General features: G+C 37.7%; 1 protein-coding gene across 8 annotated transcripts in view; it reads right to left on the reverse strand.

Moving 5' to 3' along the window:
- TAF1A (TATA-box binding protein associated factor, RNA polymerase I subunit A) overlaps nt 1–16,025 on the reverse strand; it is a 34,304-nt gene extending 18,279 nt beyond the window's left edge. Inside the window, exons 1-5 of one of the 8 annotated variants that reach the window (XR_014233151.1) lie at nt 15,796–16,025; nt 14,502–14,634; nt 10,426–10,595; nt 6,194–6,307; nt 871–1,069 (exon numbers count right to left, since the gene is read on the reverse strand). Coding sequence is in view for 6 of the 8 variants with exons in the window: in XM_082349556.1 (XP_082205682.1) it covers nt 871–1,069; nt 6,194–6,307; nt 10,426–10,595; nt 14,502–14,622 (604 nt within the window). In the remaining 2 variants the exon portion in view is untranslated. Of the gene's footprint in view, nt 1–870; nt 1,070–6,193; nt 6,326–10,425; nt 10,596–12,893; nt 12,969–14,501; nt 14,711–15,795 lie in introns of those variants that run through there. The other 7 variants (XR_014233152.1, XM_082349556.1, XM_082349554.1 and 4 more) reach the window with 7 other exon arrangements.
- Nucleotides 16,026–16,474: the final 449 nt, after the last annotated feature.

The following is a 16,474-nucleotide window of genomic DNA, read 5'->3' on the forward strand; positions in this document are numbered from 1 at the left end:
TTGAAGGGCAGATGGCATTCTAGAGGAGGAGAATGCACAAAGGCCTCACAATATTATCATGATGAAGACAGCATTTCAGAAGTGTCTTGGGGGAGATCAAAGATGGGAAGCAGGAAGGGAATTTTGAGATTAGTGAACCCACATGCCCAGAGACCAAGGAAATACTATCACATAAGGACAGTAAGGAAACACTGCTTAACACAAATGATGTGATAAATGTCAGAACTGAGATTTGGGTGGAGGATGTGAAAATAGAAAGGAAGGGGTCAATCCTAGAGGAGTTATGGAGAAAAACTATACAAGGGAAAAAAAGTACAGAGAATCACACTGCTCCAAAGAACAGAAATTTAGGGACAGCAGAGGATGACATCACCACGGAGAGTCAGTTTGAGAAGAACACATAGTCAATTTTGGGGGTGGTCAGTAAATCAAGAAAACTGTCTGTTCTGACCTTTATACAGAAATGAAACAACATTATCTTGCCCTACTCTTTAAACGTATTTTCCTAAGAAACAACATAATGAAACAAACTAAACTCCACTGTAAACACAGAGGAAATAATGCTTCTTATATGCAATAATGCCTGCTGAAGAAAATTTGTAACCTATCTTGGAAATCATGTTTAAGAAAGCAGTGAATCTAAAATGGTCATGAACTTAATCTATAAATCACCTAACTGATGTCTGAAAAGTTTTTTTAAATATCAGAAATTTTATAAAGGATGATCAAGAATTTTACATCCACAGAAATGTCTGTTCTCTGTACTATCTGGATAAAGCCGGGCTTGGAAGTAGGGGAATTAGATTACTCCTCCAGACCCTTTCTGTCCCTCTGAGTCAGTCTTACTACTTATCACTCATATTCACTCACCAAGCTGAGACAATTCCATCTTCTTTTTAGACCAAATATAATACTGCAAAAGCCCTTTATAGGCCTGAATAAGGTTGATTAACACTTCCTGAGAAGACGACTTTTCACCATATCGCCATGTCTCTGCCTGGCTGAGATTTCTGTTCGCATCCTCAAGCATACCATGATGCAGAAGGTATAATGCATGTTGTAAGGAGATCTGCAACAGTAAGAAAAAGCCCACCATCATATAGGTCATTAGATAACCCTCAGTCAAAAAGCTCAGTAAATATATGATACATTTGGGCTAAGACCTTGGTAGGACACAAATGATGGAGCAATATTGTCCTCATTATCAAAAATTTAAATCTAGCAGAAAGACAAATGAAAAAATTATCATTACGTAAACGAGAACTAAATTATATAAACTTACAAACAGAAGGCAGTGTGAAAAGAACAGGGACGTTGAAGACAGAGTCCGGGCTCAAATGCTACTTTAAAGCTACACAAACCTGAGTAAGTTACTCTTACCCTTTGTGAGTCTCCTCTTTCATATGGAACAATTATTATTAACTCTTTTGAAGGCCATTAAGGGGATTAAGTGAGATGATATTTGTATACCACCTAATACCTAGTTTAGCCCATAGCAGACAATAAATTATTTTATACATGTTATATAAACTCAGAGAAAACATCTTAATAAGGGGTGTTGAAGAATGGCACTGGTTCAAATGGAAAGTGTATGCCTGATACAGGAGAAGCAATAAGAATAATTCCACACAGAGGGGAGGGGCAATATAGGAGTGGGAGATTAAGAGGTACAAACTATTATGTGTAAAATAAGCTACAAGGATACATTGTACAATACAGGGAATACAGCCAATATTTTACATTAACTATAAATGGAGTATAAGCTTTAAAAACTGTAAATCACTATACTGTACACCTGTAACTTACACAGTATTATACAGCAACTATACTTCAATTTAAAAAAAAAAGAATAATTACACAAAGAATGAGCAGTACAAGTAGGGAGGACATTAAGGAGGAGAATAATGGGAAGTACAGTTAATCATCTGAACAGAGTCAGAGTTCAAACCTTCATCTTAAACTATTGTAATAATTTCTCAACTGGTGTCTCTAATCCTGCCCCACTACAATCCATCTTCAAAGATGGATCTGACTGCCAAAGAAATCTCATTAGTCATTTGTGTAAAATCTTTCAATAGTTCCCATTGCCTACAGAATAAAAATCTAAGCTCCTTAGAAATGGCACACAGAGTTCAGCTTACTTCCCCTGGCTTCTCCCCACATGAGTTTTTAGAGTAACTAAAGCATTAGACACAGAGCTATTAAACTCTTTATTACCCCCTGCCATGCTAGACTACTCTTTCCCACAGTATGCACTGTGAATACCCACTAGCTTTATCAGACTCATCTCAAGCCTCATTTCCTTTCTTTTCCGACTCCCCCACTCATTCAATCCCAGCCCTTTCCAAAATTCCAGAGAGCCGACCATTTTCCACTTTGTCTTCTCACCGTACAGTACATTTCTACTATGGCACCCATAACCATTTATTCCATTTACATGCCTGTCTCCCCCTACTGCAAGAACCATGGCTAGCACATTGTCTGGAAAACAGCAGCAAGTGTTTTTAAAATTATTAACAGCAAAACATGTTTAATTGCCTATCCTAACTACCACCCTCAGACTCCAGAGTATGAAATAAGGTTCCTCTCAGGTTTCTTTACTTCAACTGAGTAGATTCTATGAGCTTAAAAGGATCTAACCAATAATTTACTTAAAACTCTACCTTCCCTCTCCAATCAAATGGCTATCCAGTTTCTCCCTGAAAGAAGAAAATGGGAGCACACAACACCAAGGCAGGCCATTCCCTTTTTCCAATTGTTCACTTACAAAATTCTTCCTAAAGTAGAACCATATGCTGCCTCCATTTAGTTTCTACTTATAATGTATGTGGTCTACCAGAAAATAAGATCATAAGGGAGAACCTGGCACATAAGAGAAGCAAAAAATTTTTCCTAAATTAATAAAATCTGAAAAGAATCCTAAACTAGGTAAATCATTTTTCAAAATTAGAGAGCAGTGGGAACACAAAATGCTACAGCCACTATAGGAAACATTTTGGTGATTCCTAAAAAAGTTAAACATAGAATTATATGTTCATACATACTTTATATATATATATATATATATATATATGTATTTGTATATATGACAAAAAATATGACCCAGCAATTCTAGTCCTAGGTATATATCCAAAGGAATTGAAAGCAGGAACTCAAATAGATACTTGCATGCCAATGTTCACTGCAGTGTTATTCACAATAGCCAAAAGGTGGAAACAACCAAACAAGAGATGAAAGGATAAACAAAATTTCATAGATACATACAATAGAATATTGTATTGTATTGAGCCATAAAAAGGGATAAAGTCTGATACATGCCAACACATGGATAAATCTTGAAAACATTATGCTAAGCGAAACAGCAAAACATAAAAGGACGTATTATACAATTCCACTTATATGAAATACCTAGAATAGGCAAATGCATAGACATAGAAAACAGATCAGAGGTTACCAGGGCCTGGGAGGAGGAGGGAATGAGGAGTTATTGCTTAATGGGTACAGAGTTTCTATTTGGGGTGATGCAAAAGTTTTGGAAATACTGGTGAGGGTTACACAACAATGTGAATGTAATTAATGCCACTGAATTACACACTTAAAAATGGTTAGAATACCACATTTTATGTTATACATATTTTACAGCAATTTAAAAATATTTGGAAAATAGGAAAAGTAAAAACAAAAAACCAGAGGGTAAATATTTTAGGCTTTGCAGGCCATATGGTCTCTACCACAACTCTGCCATTGTCCTACTAAAAGCAGCTACTCACAATATGGAAATGAATGAGTGTGGCAATGTTCCAATAAAGCTTTGTTTAGAGGCACTGAAAAAAAATTAAAAAGCAAAGCACTTAAAAACTTTATTGAGAAAGTGCTTTTAGTCTCATATATACTAGACAGAGGGAGATGTCATAACATTTTGGAGTGTATCAATTCTTTTGGATAAGGCTTTTATTAAAGGAGAAAGTTCCACCTAAACATTAGAAACATTGAAACATTTTCACACATGGATCAGAAGAGTCAATATTGTGAAAATGTCCTCACTACCCAAAGCCATCTGTAGATTCAATGCAATCCCTATCAAAATACCAATGGCATTTTTTACAAAAATAGAAAAAAATAATCCTACAATTTGTATGGAACCACAAAAGACCCTGAATAGCCAAAACAACCTTGAGAAAGAACAAAGCTGCAGGTATCACATTTCCTGATTTCAATCTATATTACCAAGCTACAGTAATCAAAACAGGATGGTACTGGCATAAAAACAGACACATCAGACAAGTGGAACAGAACTGGAAGTCCAGAAATAAACCCATCCATATATCGTCAACTAATATTTGACAAGGGAGCCAAGAATACTCAAATGGCAAAGGACAGTCTCTTCAATGAATGTTGTTGGGAAAACTAGATATTTACATGCAAAAGAATGAAACTGGACCCCTAACTTACACCACTCACAAAACTTAACTCAAAATGGATTAAGGACTTAAAGGCAAGATCTGAAACTATAAAACTCTTAGAAGAAAACAGAGAAAAAAATTCCTTGATATTGGTCTTGGCAATGATTTTTTAGGGTGTGACACCAAAAGCACAAGTAATAAAAGCAAGAATAAACAAGTGGGACTACATCAAACTAAAATGCTTCTGCACAGCAAAAGAAACCATCAACAAAATGAAAATGCAGCCTACTGAACGGGAGAGAATATTTGCAAATCAAGTATCTGATAAGGGGTTAATACCCAAAATATATAAAGAATTCATACAACTCAATAGCAAACACAACAAAAAACACATTACAATTAAAAATGGGCAGAGGACTTGAACAGACATTTTTCCAAAGAAGATACACAAATGGCCAACAAGTACATGAAAAGGTGCTCAACATCACTGTCAGGGAAATACAAATCAAAACTACAATGAGACATCACCTCACACCTGTCAGAATGGCTAGCATCAAAAAGACAAGAGATAACAAGTGTTGGTGAGGATGTGGATAAACGGGAACCTTTGTACACTGCTGGTGTACACTGTCTTCAGAATGTAAAGTGGTCCAGCCACTATGGAGAATGGTATGGAGGTTCCTCAAACAAATTAAAAGTAGATCTACCATATGATTCAGCAATCCACTTTTGCATATATATCCAAAGGTGAAATCACTAACTCGACAAGATACCTGCACTCCCATGTTCACTGCAGCACTATTCACAAAAGCCCAGACATGGAAGGAATCTAAGTGAGCACTGATGGATGAATGGATAAGGAAAATGTTACACACACACACACACACACACACACACGATGGAATATTATTCAGCCACACAAAAGAATGAAATCTTGCCATCTGTGACTACATGGGTGGGCTCTGAGGGCATTATGCTTAGTGAAATAAGTCAGACAGAAAATCGTAATATTGTATGATCTCACTTTTATGTGGAATCTAAAAACATCCGACCCATAGAAACAGAGTAAAATGCTGGCTGCCACAGGCTGAGGGGTGGAGAAAATGGGGAAATGTTGGTCAAAGGACACAAACTTTCATTCATAAGATGAGTAAGTCTGAGGATCTAATGTACAGCATGGTGACTATAGCACTGTTAACTTGAAAACTGCTATGAGGATAGAGCTTTAACCTTCTCACCATAACAACAACAACAAAATGGTAATTATGTGAGGGGATGGAGGCGTTAACTACCTCATTATGGTAAACATTTGGCAATATATCCATGCATCAAATCATCACATTTTACACCTTAAACTTACATGATATATGTCAATTATATCTCAACAAAGCTGGAAACAATTTTTTTCTTAAGTATTCAAATTCCCAATTTGTTTAGCTGTTTCCCTTTTCCAAAAGCATCAATTCTCAGAGACCTCAACTGACTTAAGTAAACATATTAGAATTTGGCCCATCATCATAATGACGCACTACTGCCATCTCTGAAGGACTGATTCTGGCAGCCAGAGATACACAAAGAGAAGATACTTTCACTCAGACAACGTGGTAGGCAACAGGAAATGGAGAAGTAAATGGTTCTCACGATGCTGCTTTCTTTCAGCTTCTCTTATTGACCCAGGTGTCTTACCCCTTTTCTCATGCTTTTTACATTATTACCTACCTCATCACTGAGACAAGCAATTTTTAGAAATGAATGCCACAGATGTAAATTCACAAAACCTATATACTCACCTTCAGGTAATTCATGACACCAATATTTTTCATCCGGTCAGCAAAGGTATTGAAAGTCTCCACATTGCTTTTGGGATGATAATAAAGAATTTCACTTCCAAGCCTCCAAATAATCTGTCAAAACAGAAATTACTAACAAAACTGTAAAATCCTTGCCTAAACCAATATCTAAGAAAGCTCTTTTTTTCTGATTACAACGTTAAAAAAACCACCTATAGTTCCTTTTTCTAGACACCACTACCGTCAACATTTTACTGTACTTTACCCAGTGAAACTAATATTATATCTTATGGGATAAAAATCTTTTCTGTTGACTAAATAAAAATACCAGGTAACTATAATAGTAGTTAGTAGTCTAAAGAAGGTAAGCAGTTAAGATACATATTGAAAATAACATTTTTAACTAGTATAGCAGGAAGAATATTAATGTCAGAAAACTTGGGTTCTATTAATATTGGCTTCTTCACTGCTCTCAGCCTCATATTTATTATCTACCAAATGAGAGCTATGGACTAGATGTTTCTTGAGATCCCATCAAGTTCTACAACTATTGACATATATTTAGTCTATATTTAGAGCTCCAATTTAAGAATTTTCATCAGCTATGGACAAATTTTAATAAAAATATTTTTGCCCCGGAGCACCAAAACTTTGGTGACAGAACTTGGAGCTCTTCTTTTGCATGGTCTATTCTCTTACCCCAATTTAAAGTACTTCAATAATAGTGACTTCAAAGTAAATTTAAGTGGATTTTAAATCAATTCTTTCTCTGAACATACATACTGATTGTTTTGAGTAATCATAATACTCATCTTCCCAACTCAGAAAGATCAAGATTTCATTTACAGAACACCAAATTGCAGTATTCTGATGCTTACAGAAAATGTGGAGATTATCCTATCACAGTGGTTCTTAAACCTTGTTGTATGTAAGAATTACCTGGGACACCACTAAAAAATAAATATTCTAGGGATTCAGACTTCAGTTCAGTAGAACTGGAGTGCAGCACAGGAATCTATACTTTAAACAAAAGCCCCATGTGATTTAAACAGAGCCCAAACAAGTGTCTGGAAACCACTGATTTAATTCTTTCATTTTGTAAAACAAACTCTGGACCAAAAGAGACTGTAACTTGCCCAATGTTTTACAGATCTATATAACTTTAGTCCATTAACTAAACTTTCAATCAATGGTTAAATTTTTTTCTTTAATATTTTTTGGCTCTATTAAATATCTAACTGATGCAATGGTTACTGTAATAGTAAAAGTTACTTGAGATATTCATGTGAAGTTATTTGTGGATAAAGTGTTTACAGAATAAATTTAACAATATATGCCAGGCACTGTTCTATATCCTTGCCCTTGTGGAATTTACATTCTATTGTAGAGAGACTGACAATAACCAAGAAATATAATAATTAAATTGGCAAGTATTATGGGAAAATAATGAAGCAGAATAAAGGGATCAGGAGTGCCAGCTGGAAAGTGAAGGGGGTTGGTGTGCAGTTGCAATTTCATTTTATTTATTTATTTATTTATTTATTTTTGGCTGCATTGGGTCTTCGTTGCTGCGTGCAGGCTTTCTCTAGTTGCAGTGAGCAGCGGCTACTCTTCGTTGAGGTGCGCAGGCTTCTCATTGTGGTGCCTTCTCTTGTTGCGGAGCACAGGCTCTAGGCACGCGGGCTTCAGTAGCTGTGGCTCATGGGCTCTAGAGCGCAGGCTCAGTAGTTGTGGCACATGGGCTTAGCTGCTCCACGGCACGTGGGATCTTCCCGGACCAGGGATCGAATCCGTATCCCCAGCATTGGCAGGCAGATTCTTAACCACTGCGCCACCAGGGAAGCGCCAGTTGCAATTTTAAATAGTCAAGGTAGGCCCCACTGAAGGTGTGACTTGAAGGAGGGTGACCACAGTGATATTTGAAGAAAGACCTTCCTAAGTAAAAGAAATAGCAGAGGCAAAGGCAATCAGGAAGGAGTATGGTTGTTCAAGAAAGAGCAAGGAGGTCAGTGAGGTTGGAGAAGGAAAAGCAAGTTGGACAGTAATAGGAGATGAGGTCAAAGGGGGAAGGGGAGTGGGCAGAGCACGGAGAACTTGCAGGCAATCAGAAAGACTCTGGCTCTTACTCTGAGTGAAATGGGAAGACACTGCAGTGTTTTCAGCAGAGGAGTGACATGATTTGACTTATGTTTTAAAAGGACTATGCTGCATCATTAATCATTAGGAAAATGTCAACCAAAGCTACAATGAGATACCACTTCACAACCACTAGGATGGCTAAAATCAAGAAAACAGACAATAATACGGTTGGCGAGGATGTAGGGATGTTGGAACCCTCGTATACTGCTGGTGGGAACGTAAAATGGTGCAGTCACTCTGGAAAACAGTCTAGTGGTTCCTTAAGAGGTTACATATATTTTATGCCCTAGCAATGCCACTCCTAGGTATACACCCAAAAGAAATTACAACAAACATCCATACAAAAGCTTGTACATAAAAAAAAAAAACCTTGTACATAAATGTTCAAAGCAGCATTATTCATAGTAACCAAAAGTGGAAACTACCCAAATGTCTAAAAACTGATGAATCGATACATAAAGTGAGATAGAGCCATACACTGGAATATTATTTTGCAATAAAAAGAAATGATGTACTAATACGCTACAATATGGAAAGGCCTGAAAACATTATGTTCAGTAAAAGAATTCATTCACAATAAGCCATATGTTATATGATTCCATTTATATGAAATGTCCAGAATAGAAAGTAGATTACTGGTTGCCAGGGGCTGGGGGTTGGAAAGGAGCAACTACAAGTGGGTACAGGGCATCTTTTGGGCAAGATGAAAAATGTTCTAAATCTAGATTGCTGTAATGGTTGCACATCTCTGTGAATATATGAAAAAACACTGAACTGCTCAATTTAAATGGGTGAGTTGTATGGTGTGTTAATATATCTCAATAAAACCAGTTTTTTTTAAAAAAAGGATCAGTCTGGTTATTATGCTTAAAATAGACTGCAGGGGTAGGGGAGGGTAAGAAGTCATCTAAGTGAGGTGAGAGGGACTTGAGTCCAGGTGCAGCAATGGAGGAGGTGAGAAGTACTCAGACTGCAGGGAGCGTGTTTTCAAAGTAGAGCTAACAGGATTTTCTGATGGTTTGGATATGGGGTATAAAAGAAAAAACACCCCAGAGTTTGGCCCTCGCAATTAGACACATAAAGGAAACGTCACCTGAGATGAGGAAAATTAGGCTGGACAGGGATATCAGAAGACCTAGTTTAGATATGTTACTATGATGTGACATACCATACTAGCTGATACTAGACATCAAGAGGTGACGTTGAGTAGACAGCTGGATACAGGAATCTGGACTTGAAGAGAGATGTCAGGACCCCAGATACACAATTGGGGATTGCCAGCATGCAGACTGAATGTAAGGCTATGAAACTGAATGAGATCATCAAGAGTGAGTTCAGATAACGATAACAACTAAGGGTTAGAGTTCTTGGGTAGTCCCACGTCAGAAAGCAAAGGAGAAGAGGAGCAGTCAGAAAAGGAGACCGAGGAATGGCCAGTGAGGTAGGAGAAAAAACTGAGAGTACCGTGTCCTGGAAGCCAGACAAAGAAACTATGTCACACAGGAGGGAATGATCTACTATGTTTAATATTGCTGACAGATCAAGTCAGATGAGCACTGAGAATCTGCCACTGGATTCAGCAACATGGAGATCATTGTTGACCTTGACAAAGCAATTTGGTAGAAATGGTGATGGCCGGTGGGTAGTCTAACTGGGAAGGGTTTGGAATGGACAGGTACACACAACTCTCTCAAGGAGTTTTGCTGAAAGGCAGAATGCAGAAATGGGGCACAGCCTGTGGAAGAAGTAGGGGTCAAGAGATGATGCTAAATGGGAGAAATAACATGTTTGTTTGAAGATGGGGAACGTCCTACAGAAAGGGGAAAATAAGGACACAGGGAAAGAATTATTTAAATGAATGAGTATTGGGGAATCTGAGAATTCAGATTTAAAGCTATTTTTGTCTCCTTTAAAATGATAATAGGAAAAAGAAGTGTGCAAAAAAATGTCCTCATACAAACTCTCTACCCAAAACCACTTTTAGTAGCTTTTAGTAAAATCAACCAATAGCAAAAGCTATTCTGGGTGGAGTTCAAGAGGCAGAAACACCCAGGATTCTGTCCTATCTTCCAGCAGACTCAGACCTTACCTACCTCCGGTGCAATCTGTCTTTTGTTGCTATCTGAATCTTCCAAGATCTGAAAGTAACTGTGCATGTATTCTGCAGCTCGCTGCCACTGGTGCTTCAGCAGAGCTTCTTGGATAAGACTTAAACAAGCACTTGTTGTCTGAGCAAAATCCTTCTCCTGTTTTCCTCCAGTCGCTATAAAGGTTAAAGAGGAGAGTCTTGACCCACAGTGATCCCAAATCAACAATTTAAGAAACTTATTTCTGATAAGCATAGTTTTAACAAGTAGAGCAGTAGGTATTACTTAACCCAACCCATCCCCAATTCCAAAGCTGGCTCCATTTGAAACAAACTCTTCCACCCATTTTAACTAGTTTTAGCAAATGAAAAAAATGTCTAATTAGAAGATGTCTAATTTGACATTCTCGGGCTACTGGGATCACCAGATCCTTCAAATCTGATTCAACTGTCCTTTCATCCTTGCACTAAACAATCTGGGAAGACTCTCTTAAAGAGGGCCCCAAAAGCACAGTCCCAAGTATTTAGAATGGGTAAAAATCATCAGGGTCATCCTAGGAAAGTATGGTCTTTTTTACCTACCTGTGTTCTGAAAACACCAAGAGGTGCACTTTTATTTTTTAAGGACTGAGTTCCCAGTAACTCAGTGATGTAAATGCAAATGAGATAATAATTGTAGACATTAGCATTTATATCTCTAAAGTACTGACAATCCTCTTGTTAAGAATATTTGGGCTTAGTTACAACCCCGGTTATGAGTAACAGGTGGCATATTGCCACCTCTTCTTCCCTTCCCACGCTACTAAAGACGCGTACAGGCCAGCAGTCTTCCATTTGGGGTACCCTCACCCCTGGGAGTACACAGAGACTAATAAGTACCATGCAAAGATAGTTTTACAGCAATCAACTTGCAGATCTTCAACTTTCTCACATACTCTTTCCTAAAATTGATCTCCTAGAAAACTGTGCCTATACACAAGGCTTCATGATCAAAATCATTATATTTTACCTTAAGGTGAAAATACAGGTGTTTAGTGTTGAGAAAGTGAACAACTCTAACACATCCATTTGCAAGTCAGGTGATTTTTAATTCTTTGCTTATCAAAATTGTAGGAGAACCTAATAATTTTTTATTTTAGATCACTAAGTAATTTTTTCATAAATAATTCAGAAAGAATCCAAAGACATGATACATTACTATAATTAAACTCCATTCATTGCCAGCTAGTTACTTATGTGACTAAAGTTTCTCAGAATTTCCACCAATTAAAACAAAATACAGTAGAATTGAAGCTAAATCTTTTCTCATTCTAGGAATACGTAATATTCATCCACAGATATAAGAACTGGAAAAAAGTGATAACCTTACCCATTTTATTGAGATAAATAAGCAATAAAAATTTACCTTTAATACTTAAAATTTAACAAAAATTGTAACACTACTTATGTTATTTTGATTAGGTGGGTACAAAAATCAATTACAATGATTTCTTAATCCAGAAGAGATTTGAATACTTAAAACCTTACAGGATATTAACAAAAATTAATTAAATGTAGATATATACTTTATGGCAAGAATAAAAGTATAAAAGAAAAAGGAACAATATAAAATTCCATCTATTAAAAGCTTTTTCATAAATACTAAATGGATGATAAAGGTATCACATCCTTATATTATTTAGATTCCACCAAATTATTTTTTTAAGTCACATGATAATTTCATTTAAAATTGCCAATATATGCCGAAAATTATGCCTTTTGCAACTCTCAAACTTATGATACAATTTTTAGATGGCACCTTAAAACTGTGCAAGATAGTACCTAATTCTTCAGGAAAAAAAAAAGTAGAAGACTATTTCTCTTTTTTTTTTTCCCTTAAAGATTTATTTATTTATTTATTTGGCTGTGTCGGGTCTTAGTAGCGGCACGCGGCATCTTCATTGCAGCACGCGGGATCTTCAGTTGCGGTGTGCCGGATCTTTTAGTTGCCGCATGCAGGATCTAATTCCCTGACCAGGGATCAAACCAGGGCCCCCTACATTTGGAGCACAGAGTCTTAACCGCTGGACCACCAGGGAAGTCCCAAAGACTATTTCTCTTGACCAGTGCTTCTCAAACTTTTTAAATGTACATACAAATCACCTGGGGCTCCTGATGTAGTCTTAGTATCCCCAGGGAGCTTATTAGAAATGCAGAATACTATGTCCCACCCACCTCTCTGAATTAGAAGCTGCATTTAACAGGATCTACACCCAAACTCCCAGTATCAGCAGCAACACCAGGCAGCTAGGCCAAGAAAGTGACAAAATACCTCTTCCCTAAAACCTCGGTTATTCACCTAAAGGAAAACTGATCTCAGGCCAGACTCCCTTCTACCTCTCAAGTTTTCACAGCTCAAACTGGAAATCAACTTTAGACTAGGATACATAAATCCTTGGAAAATTCCCCTCCTGTCTTCCAACTGAGCCTAATTACCTCAGGAGTAGCTCTCATTTCATCCTTCGTGAGCAAAAGATAATCTTCTTTGTTGCTGATAAACTTTAAGAATAACTGTCAAGGAAAATAAATTTGATGGAATGAGGTACAATAAAGAACCAGTGCCATCAACCTAATTTCTAATATCCTTGAAATAACCTGGAAACTTGTCAGCCTGTCAACAAATATTTTTTGAGCACTACCATAGCCAAGCACTATTCTAGGTGCTCAACATACAGCTTTATTCCAGATTGGTGCCCACCTTCCAAGTTTTTATTCTAGGGGACACACCCTTCAAAACGCCAAAAGAAATTTAAGAGAATAAAAAATAAATAATTGTTAGGCAATTGTGTTTTCCTACTATGGTTAATTACCACTACAATGTCAGTATTACCTGCAACTATATTCTCATTGCAGACAGAAAGTATTTGGGGTTTAACAAGCTATCTGTACTATATGAAACATGTCTAAGCATGTAAATTCTGGTCTTAAACCTACTTGTTTGTGGACTGACTCAAGCTCTCTATAGGACACTGGTGACAGACACATGCCCAGGTATGCCTTAAAACTAGCAGAAACTTTAAATTACTAGTTCCCTACAAGGGGTGAGGTAGCATGCCCTCTGAAGTACCATTCATTCAAACCTGGCTCAAACCATGTACATTAATTCAGCAAAAATAAAATGAGAAAAGAGGAAGTAAACTATTACTTTTTCAACACTCACCATGCATGAGGCTCTATGCTAGGCACTTTACATATATTATCCCTTTTTTCAATATATGTATCTCAATGTAGGCTTTGAGATCAGATAGGCCTGGATTTGACTCCTGATACCGGCATTAAGAATTTTAACTTCTTCGGAAGTTCAGTTCCCTCATCTCTAAAATGCCTTGCACATAGATTTACTGAGGATTAATTTACTGAGATAATTAAATGAGATAATATTTAGATTAAAAAATAAAGAAATAAGAGCTAAACTCTAGGAGCCAGGGAATCTCAGTCAAGGGAAAGAAAGCCAGGCTAAGAAAGATATATTTGTGGGCAATTAGAAAAGTGCTGGTTCAAATGTATTCCCAGGACTACACAACCCAACATGCCAACATACAGAAAACTGCTTCTTTTATATATTCTGATAAGGAATTTATTCCATAGAAAAACTTGTTTATTTCTACATAAGATGAAAATAGAAGAACATATTCCTTTCTTGAAATCTATTATAAATCAATTCTATTAGGGCTTATTTCAATGCAATTCAACAGAAACTTCTGGTATGTACTCCTCAGTGGTAGAGATCATATCTTCTTCAACTATGTATCCCCAATATTTAACCAATGCCAGGGATATAATAAATGCTCAGTAAGTATTACTGGGGGAAAAAAAAGTGTATCTACCATAATAGAGACTGTTATTAATTCAAAGGAAAAGAATTCTAAAAGAAAAAAAAAGAATCTATTTTTATTATTTCTTTTTTATTAACAGCCTAAAAAAAATCCTCATACATTCTTATTTTGAAAGTTGAACCAGCTTGGTTATCCATTTTTGTATCCATATTGAATCTTATCATCTCCTTGCATTAGAGCTGAAATGGCTATATGTTATTTTACTTACCTATGGTTTCTATATGCTTTTGGAGCCAAGGAAGACACATTCCTGTACCAGAGGGCACACGCGGTTCCTCCTGTTCATCCTCTGTTGTGGGCCTTATCAATTCTTCACTGAAATCACTCATACCTATTCCAGACTGAGAATATCAGTTACTTTTTGTACATCTTAATCCACAGGCTTCTGAGTTATACAGAAAGACAGCCATCTTTTATCTAATAAATATCAATGATCAACAAAATTAATTGTACCTGGTAGTTCCTTTAAAGAAATGAATTTAATTATGTCAGCAGCAGTCAAAATGAATGACCCATTAAAAAAAAAAGACAACTGCAACTACTACTATATTTCAAGAAGATACAAAGATAGATAAGATACTAACCTTTTAAGTTTAAAAAAAGTCATCTAGAGGAAGAAACATCAAAATAATATATAATAAAACAATATGACAAATAATAACAGTAGCAGTTAACATTTATTGGGCCCTTTCTATACACCAGGGCTATTAATCCTTACAGAAATCCGGAGGTAAGTGGTATTACTTTCTTCCATTTTCATGCTGAAAAAAACTGAAGGGCTCAGTGAAACTATGTAACCTGGCTCAGTGTCACAAAAAGGTGAGGACAATATTCTGGGAACTAGAACACCAAACACACTTGGCATGAACAGAGTTTGGGGTGTGAGTGGAGGAGGGGGGTGGAAGGCAGATGACGGGAAAAGAATCTACAAAAACAGCTTTGTGCCAAGCTGAGTTTGGACTTAACCGTCCAGATGCTCAGGACCCCTCTCCCTCCTTCCACATATCCAATTGATTATTAGGTCCTGCTGGTAATACCTGCTAGTACTTCTCCTATCTTCTCTCTGCTCCGCAACTCTACACCACTCCCCTGGCTCGGGACACCTTCAAACTGTGTCTGGATTGCTGCATTAGCTTTCTAACTATTTACCCTGCCTCAAATTTGGTTTCTCCACATCACAACCCGAATAAACCTTTCAAAATCAAATTCTGTGGTTACGAGCACGGGTTTGAAATAACACTTGAGTTTGAACCCGACTCACACGTATTTTAAGGAGTCATTTCAGAAGAAGCTCTCCCTTCCCAAATTCTCGAAGCCTAAACTGGTGTCTTGCAGTTGTCACGGTAACCAAAGCTGCCCCACCCCTCCAGGCTCGCCCTCAGAACTCAAGGTTTCAGAGGATCAGGAGAAAATATGAGGAGAACACGGGTGAAACCTACTACAGCCATTCCCGTTCCACTGTGAACGCAGGCAACGAGATGGAAGACAACCGCGGGACTTACCTGCCTAAAGCCAGAGTTCTTCTGCGACACCAAACTCAGTCTCCAGACTCCGGACCAGCGTGAGCAAACTCTCACGGGAAGCGGAGTTAGCGACCTGAGAGCGGAAGTGTACAAAACCTGACCCCGACGCTACGGCGGCGCGCAGACGCAGCCCCGCCCCTAACTCCCGATTGGGCGCTGGAGGCGCCTCGACCCGGAAGTGACCCGGAAGTGGCCGTGGGCAGCCGCCTTCCCATTGGATTGGAGCCAGGTGTACATCTTAGTCTGTCTCAGCGGAAGGAAGTGGGAGACTTTAGTTGCAAATGAAGATTAATGCAACGGGAGGTCGGCTGGATGAGGGTAACAGTCCAAATAGCAGAATGTCAGTTTACTCGAGTAGTTCCCCGTACGACGACCTTTCAGTTACTGCTTGGCTTGCTGGCGCGTGCCGCGAGCCTCGGAGGCGCGGCTCGTGGCCCTAACAAGATAAATCTCTGCATAGCCTGTTAATTGCTTCCTTGAAATCTTTTTCCTTTTTCATTAAAGGTTTAGCTTTGAATTTAAATGACTGCTCCCCCAAAATTTGGACGAGAATATCTTTTCCTTCTCAGCGGGAGTGGTTCTGTGCACCGGTTTGGAGTCACTTTTCATGAGGAACGTTGATGAACTTGTGAAATAAGGGTTGAAAGTAAGATGGTTA

Source organism: Balaenoptera borealis, assembly GCF_965194805.1.
Source record: "Balaenoptera borealis genome assembly, chromosome: 1".
Lineage (NCBI taxonomy): Eukaryota > Metazoa > Chordata > Mammalia > Artiodactyla > Balaenopteridae > Balaenoptera > Balaenoptera borealis.